The sequence below is a fragment of the Gossypium hirsutum genome, chromosome A11, assembly GCF_007990345.1.
Source record: "Gossypium hirsutum isolate 1008001.06 chromosome A11, Gossypium_hirsutum_v2.1, whole genome shotgun sequence".
Taxonomy (NCBI): domain Eukaryota; kingdom Viridiplantae; phylum Streptophyta; class Magnoliopsida; order Malvales; family Malvaceae; genus Gossypium; species Gossypium hirsutum.
Genome location: NC_053434.1, coordinates 117,995,291 through 118,003,541, shown reverse-complemented (window position 1 = coordinate 118,003,541; position 8,251 = coordinate 117,995,291). Strand labels below are relative to the sequence as shown.

The window sequence follows — 8,251 nt, the reverse complement described above, 5'->3', positions numbered from 1 at the left end:
AAGCTTTAATATTTGATTGTAAATTATGTTGAATTATATTGTAAAACCACCGGAAAATGTTTGTGTCCTCTTAATATCAAACTCTAGAGTCTAGAATCCAGGCACCTCGGTGTGGATAATAGATTGTAACTAGATTTATCTGCCAAAGTGACGATGAATCTGATCATTTGGTTTTGCATCCTTTAGATATTGAAGGTGCAGCAGAGGATTCAATCTCTTCAAGCTGGAAAAGCCAAGGCTTAGCACTTCTTCAAGTGGAACGTTATTTAATATTGCATTCCATGGTCATTCATCTTAGTCAGAACTTGAATTTTGTGTTATGGAAACAGGGTTTTGTAGCTACGTTGTGTACCAGCTTCTTTAACCATGATGGTTAATTATTACGAGTTTTGTAGCTTCTTTTCTAATTGGCCGAGTTAATTATATAGATCAAATGAGCTGTGAGCTTGTGAGGTAGATTGCCCATTTATTTAAACATAATATTTAAATTCTAAATTTAAATTCATGAATTTTTTTATTTAGTTTTAAAGTTAAAATTTTAATAGAAAATTTAATTTAATTAATATTTTTTTATTTATCCTTAAAAGTATAAAGTATAAAGTTTAAAGTTCAAATTTAAAATTTAAAAAATAAAAAAATATAATATTTATCATAGAAAATAAATATTATTTAATTAAAATATATATTTTAAAGGTTATATTATTTAGCGGCGTTTGTGGGAAAAGTGTCACAAAAGGTTATGATTTTTAGCAGCGTTTGTGAAAAAAGCTCCGCTAAAGGTCGTGGTCTTTAGCGGCGTTTTTGAGAAAAGCGCTGTTAAAAGTCATGGCCTTTAGCGGCGTTTTTTAGAAAAGCGCAGCTAAAGGTCATGGTCTTTAGCAGCATTTGTGGGAAAAGCGCTGCTAAAAATCACGGTGTTTAGCGGCATTTTTGTAAATAAACGCCTCAAAATTTTGCAGCGTTGGCTATAGTGGCATTTTTTGCGGTGCTTGTAAAAACGCCACTAATAGTTCTAGCAGCGCTTAAAGACAAAAAAAATGCCGCTAAAAGTCTGTTCTCCTGTAGTGCTACCAAAAATAAATTCCTACTCAAAAGTAAATTTACAAATAGCAATGAGTAAGGTCGAATCCACATACTCCAGTGATTCTATTTCTTCAATAAAAATAAACAAATTAAAGATGATAGGGGACTTTTATAAAACTAAAATTAAAACTATAACTAAAGAAAATTAAAATTCAAACTTAATAGAAAAACAATAATCAAAATTTGAGAGAAAATCAATAAGTGAAACTTTCACCAAAGGTAAAATTATCGTTCAATTTATGAGTTTGATCATTAAAAAAAGATGATTTTCAGTGTGCTTTAATAAATTGATTATAGTTCCAGATGATCATCTAGCGACCAATCTCTTCTTACCTTCTCGATAAATAAGAAAAACGCTATTAATTAATTCCCTTATTGATAAACAATCATATAATGACCACTATGGATTTAATCTATCAATAGCATTGAGAATGAAAGAGCCTCAATTCCAACCAACAAATTTATATATACAATCAAAGTTTATTTAAGTTGGACCGTTGCCCACACAACATAGAATGCATATCTTTGTCTTACCAACCTATGTTGTTTATCACTAGTATACAATTACTGATTTGACACTTCTAATTGACAAGACAAATATTCTAAGCAATTGAATATGGGTCATATATTCAACAAACCTAAATATTTTCAATTAAATCAGAAGATATATGAATACTGAAGAATAAAGAAAGATGAAGAACATTTTTTTTTTTGCTACATTCGACTGCACCGTCAAAGAAAGCAGAGCAGTATCCAAAAACAGAAAAACAAGCAACAAAAAGCATAATAAAGTCACGGTCCAAATACAACCTACGAAACTGCTAATTCTTAAACAGAAAACCTCACCGCCAAGCTTTAAACATTTGTGGTCGATTAACACCAGCTATCGCCAAAGACGATGCCAAAACATTACTTTTCCGATCTGCCAGAGAGAAAACAACGTTATCCACCTTCAAAATTGCAGACTCAATTTCTGCAAAAACTGGCAAAAGCGACCAAGGCCTCAGCTCCTTGTTAACACACCACGCAAAAACCACCACCGAACCTACTTCAATAATTAGAGACTCTTTTGGCTTCCAGTTCATAGCAATAAAGACATCTAAAGTGATCTTTACTACCCCAATCTCCGCCTCCTCTGCAATATTTGCAGCTACAGCACCCGAGAATAATGCTCTAGCCGACCCCTCCATATCTCTAATATTCCTCCGCACCCTGCTTTCTCTTCAAACTCAACCCCACTGACGATGAATTTTAACCATCCAGCTGGAGGGGACCTCCAACAGGAGACAGCGGAATTGGATTTTGCTGATTCCAACCGACACCGAGTGGAGAAATCCACCAAAGATCCTCCTTCAACATGATTTCATCATGGATGGATCTGATCCACAACAAAGCTCTCATTTTTGTTAGGAACATCAAGTTTTCCATGCATACTCTCCGATTATCAATTTTCAATCCATTTCTTGCTAACCAGATTGTCCAGCAAGTTGCTGCAATAGCAATCAACCATAGCCGTTTCCTAAAACCAGCCATTTGCACATTGTTGCATAAGGCAAAGAAATCCGAAAACCCTTCCACCTGCTTCCAACCCATTTCCCACCACATGAAAATTCTCCTCCAAAAACCAGCAATGAATTTGCACTGAAAGAATAGATGAGAGGCACACTCCGGAACACCTTCGCACCACGGGCAGCTTAACGATACATTTTGAAAGCACACCCCTCTTCTAGCCATAAATACCATTGTTGGAAGTCTGTCAATCGCAAGCATCTAGAAAAAGCAGTGCACTCTAGGAGGCACCTTAATTTTCCATAAATTACCACAATCAAACAAATTGCTCTCCCCGTCTTCCAGCATCGATAATTCGGTACATTTTTTAACCGAAAAATCCCCTTTTTTATCTTTATTCCAGCACAGCCTATCCTCCATGCTCGATTTCAGTTCTGTGCTAGACACCCTTTCAGCCAATTCTTTACATAACCCCTCCTCCCTACTCAGCAGCGGTCTTGTAAAAAATTCATTCCAATTAGTCTTATCTTTTCCTAGCATACAAACCACTTCCGCAACAGTACAATCCTTGCTCTTTGCTAAACGGAAAAGTCTTGGGTAGATCAATTTTAGAGGTCGATCCTCACACCAATTTTCCCACCAAAATAAAGCAGTCTTTCCGTTCCCAACCATCCAATAGAATGAATCCCCCCTACACATCTAGATACCTCCGCATCCAAAGAATTTTCAATTATTCCTTTCCAAATAGAAGACATATTTTTTAAACAATTTGTCTTTAGACACCATCTTTGGACATTTGAACCATATTTTGCTAAAATGACTTTTCGCCACAATGCTTCTTTTTTCAACAGCAAATCTCCAGGTCCATTTAGCCAATAGAGCTTTGTTTTTAACACCTAAGTTCACCACTCCCGCTCCCCCTTCGCCTTAGGTTTACAAATAATGTTCCATCTAATTTTCGCTATTTTATTTAGATGTGACAAAATCTTCAAGTCAAACTTTAAATTTCCTTCAACTAGAAAAAAATTTAGCAATTTATGGAGAAAATAGAACACAAAAATAAAAATAATGCTAAGGGGTGACTATGTCTAGGTATAAATATAATGAAATAGAGCCACTTTGAGGTTCCCTATAAAATGAGGCATGAAACGGAGCCACTACGAAGAAGTTCCGGAGGTTATGAAGGAAACTTCGTGTTTATATTGGTCATGGGTTGAGAACGAGAATTGAACTTTATGAGATCTAATCTCCCGTTGTTCCTCCGTAGCTCAGCGGTAGAGTGGTCGGCTGTTAACTGAACTTAATAATATCTATTTATAGAGCAAAACTCACATAATGAAAAAAACAAAAAAAACAAAAGTGTCATTAATTAAAGAAAATTTCTAGGTTTCTCGGTAATTTTCACGTCAAAATTTGAAGCCAATGTCAGACACATTCCCAATATTTTTTGAGCTTGAGTTGTCAAATAACTTTTGTTAGATATTTTGATTCCTTTTGAATCGGTTTATTATGAGCCAAAGTAGAATTTTGTAGCCCAAGTTATGACAAAAAAATACTAAACCTTGTAAAAAATAAACTAAACTCCTTTTTCTTCAATTATTCCCTAAATTATAATAAGTAAAATATAATTCTTAATAATATAATTAATTATTTAAATAGAATAATTGAATAAAATAAATATAAAAAAATTAGAAAATTAAAAAATTACATGCTTATCAAATTTCTCTACACTTTAACTATGCTTGTCCTCAAGTATAAAACTAATGAAAATGCATATGCATTAACAACTTAAAGAAATACTTAACTCAAATCAATAATTAAAAATATCGTTATATTTTAATGGAACAAGAAAATATGCTTTTATGAATACAATCCAAATCGAAATTTTATATGATAATAAAAATTATAAGAGCAACAATAATATATACAATAACCCAAGTAACACTTAAAATAACATTAGGATCAAGCATAGAGTTTCTACAATGTAAAATATGCTGCCAAAACACAAATCTAACCAAAGAAAAAGACATGAATATGTTAACTGCAAACAAAATACTAATAATATTAAACAGGCAAAATATAATTTGAAAAAAGTGACTAAACACCCAAATTAGATTATGTCACATTTTCAAAATTAAACTATTTGCTCACTTAAAATATGTTATAAGTTTCTGTACCTTTTATGCATATGAAATTTAATTTAATTTTTTATATTTCAAAATATAAATCTAATTGCTATTATTTTTAAAATATTTTTGTTAAATTCCCGGGTACAACACTTTCAATTTCTTTTTAAAGAAAAGTTCACTTAAAAGTCGTGTAACAAAAAAAATTGACATTGTAATGAGCTTGAATTTAATAGAAGAATTTTAACGATATTAATAATTGGACTTGTACTTTTAAATCCTAAAAATAGAGAGGTTAAATTTCTTAAAATAAAAATAAAAAGATTAATTTCTAAATGTTCAAAGAGTAATGGACTTGGAACATATTTTAACCTATTTATTCACATGGCTAATTAAAAAATGCTTCCGATGCATGTAATATAAGCCACATGAGCAAACTTTTTTATTTTTAAAATATCACATGATCTAATTTAATTGAAGTCCTTTGAGGATGTTACCAATTAGACTTCAATTATTAAATCAAAATAATAGAGTGAGGAAATTCTAGAGATTAAAAAGAAAAATACTAAATGAAACGTACAAGGATCGGAAGCAAATTAGACCAATTACCCAAATTCTTTTTAATCTGATCTAAGATAGCCTTCTCCAGATTCGGCTGGCCACTTGGCATGTAAGACTGTTAAAGCTGGCAACAAACAGCAGTATGTATGTTACCCGAATAAAATACAGCAACTGCAAATGTACGTATTTTACCCGGGTAAAGTACGTTTTGGTGTGACAGACGACCTACATATGATTTGACAGAAACTTTTTGACTGGATAAAGTTGGTCAGTTACTTTCCAGTTTTAGACAGGTCCTAGGTTATCATTAGAAAATTTAATGTTTGTTCATTTCAACAAGTTAAAATGTTTGTTGTAAGCTCTTTATGTATATCATATTTGATGGATTAATGTAATGTACTGATCATCTTCTTGTTCTCTCAATTCCTCATTCTTTTTGCTTCTGTCTGTTCTTTTTCTTGAATCAAAAACTTACTTCATACTTTATCCAAGAATATTACTTTGTTACTCTAAATTCAACAAGTTGTCCATATTTTAACCGGGTAAAATAGATCTGTTTTTCTTCCTGTGTGAAAAACTCAACAAATGGTATCAAGAGCCTAAGTCTTTGAGGACCTTGGTTGTGTTTGAGAGAAAAGAAGCAGAAGCTGTTTTTTTATTGATCTGTTTGTTTGCTGCAAAAATGAGTTTTACACCACCACCACCACTTGTGTTTGCTGGAGAAAACTACCACATTTGGGTAGTTAAGATGAAGACATACCTTCAAGCACATGATTTGTGGAGTGTGATCGAGAATGATGCTGAACCACCTCTATTGAGGGCCAATCCAACCATTGCTCAGATGAGGCAACATAGTGAAGAGTGTGCCAAGAAGCATAAAGCAATGGCTTGCTTGCAAAATGGAGTATCGGATGTGATTTTTACTAGGATAATGGCATGTGACTTACCAAAGCAAGCATGGGAGAAGCTAAAGGAGGAGTTTATGGGGTCAGTCAAGACAAGGCAGCAGCAGCTGATCAATCTTAGGAGGGATTTTGAGAATCTAAAGATGAGAGAGTCAGAGACCATTAAGCAGTACTCTGACAAAATAATGACCATAGTCAACAATATTAGGCTCATTGGTGATGATTTCAGTGAGAGCAGAGTTGTTGAAAAGGTCATTACAACTCTTCTAGAGAAGTTTGAGTCAAAGATTTCTTCATTGGAGGACTCGAGGGATTTATCAGCCATCTCACTGTCTGAGTTGGTAAATTCCCTATATGCACTTGAGCAAAGAAGGGCCAATAGGCAGGAAGAGCATCCTGAAGGAGCTTTCCAAGCAAAGGCCAAGAAAGGTTCAGGTTCTAGTCAAAAGGGGAAGAAACCTTGGGTCGATAGAAGGGAGAAATCAAGGAGAGATGCAGGGAAGAATAGATTTCCACCATGCATTCACTGCAAGAAAACTTCACATTTGGAGAAGAACTGCTGGCACAGACCAGATGTTCAGTGCAGGAGCTGCAAACAGCTGGGACATGTTGAGAGGGTGTGCAAAAACAGAGGGAAGGCACAAGCTCAGTAAAAAATGCAAGCTAAGGCTGCTGAGGATCTTCAAACTTAGGAGGAGCATGTTTTTACAGCCTCCTGTTTTGCAACCTCGAGCAAAGTCAGTTGTGATTGACTAGTGGATAGTGGCTGCACACACCACATGGCAACTGATGAAAGACTGTTCAAGGAGCTCGACAGAAGTTTTGCCTCAAAGATCAGGATTGGCAATGGGAATCTGATTGAAGCCAAAGGCAGGGGCAATGTGGTGATCAACACAAAGTCAGGTAGCAAAGTGATTTCTGATGTACTTTTTGTGCCTAACATAGATCAGAATCTACTTAGTTTTGGTCAGCTTGTAGAAAAAGGTTACTCACTTGCTTTCAAGAATGGCTCATGCATTGTTGAAGACTCTTATGGTTAGGAGTTGGTCACAGTAACAATGACAGATAGGTGTTTTATTCTTGATGTCAATCATCTAGAGAAGAGGGCTTACACCAGCCTTGTTGATGATGCTAGTCTATGGCACAAGAGATTTGGACATGTGAATTACAAGTCACTTGATCAGTTGCATAAGCTGAACTTGGTTGAAGACATGTCAAAAATTGAACCAAAAGACACTGTCTGTGAGGTTTGCCAACTCGGTAAGCAAACCAGGTTACCTTTTCCTGCTAATGTGGCATGGAGGGCTCGAGAAAGACTTGAGTTAGTCCATTCTGATGTCTGTGGACCAATGAAGACCTCTTCCTTAAATGACAGTAAGTATTTTGTGTTGTTTATAGATAATCTAACCAGGTTTTGCTGGGTTTATTTCTTAAAGCAGAAATCAGAAGTGTTTGAAGCCTTCAACAAATTTAAGGCATTGGCTGAAAATCAGTCTGGTTGCAAGATTAAGGCTTTAAGAACAGATAATGGCACTGAGTATTTGTCTGAAAGATTCCAGAAGTTGTGTGAACAAGCTAAGATTCACCATCAGCTAACAACAGTCTGTACTCCTCAACAAAATAGAGTATGTGAGAGGAAGAATCGAACAGTACTTGATATGGCCAGATGTTTGTTGTTTGAGAGCAAGCTGCCAAGCAAGTTTTGGGCTGAGGCTGTCAATACCTCAGTGTACCTGCTCAACAAGTTGCCAACTGTTGCTGTGAAGGAAAAGACTCCTTTTGAAGCCTAGCATGGAATCAAGCCTTCTGTTTCACACTTAAAAGTGTTTGGCTGTGTTTGCTATGCCCTTATTCCAGCAGAAAAGAGAACCAAGCTTGAGAGAAGGGCTGCTCCAGGAATATTTGTTGGCTACAGCAGTACCAATAAGGGGTACAGGGTGTATGATCCCTCAACAAAGAAAATATTAGTGAACAGGGATGTGAGGTTTGATGAAGGTAGAGCATGGAGCTGGAATGATGCTGATGCAAGGTTGACTGATGAAGATCAGCTGGAAAATAGTCTGGAAC

The 8,251-nt window shown here is 35.2% G+C and overlaps 1 protein-coding gene across 1 annotated transcript; it reads left to right on the top strand.

Moving 5' to 3' along the window:
- The first annotated feature begins 5,961 nt into the window (after positions 1 to 5,961).
- On the top strand, positions 5,962 to 6,837 carry LOC107941687 (uncharacterized). The gene has a single exon (XM_016875261.2). It carries the CDS (start codon positions 5,962 to 5,964, stop codon positions 6,835 to 6,837), a length of 876 nt encoding a protein of 291 aa, XP_016730750.2.
- Positions 6,838 to 8,251: the final 1,414 nt, after the last annotated feature.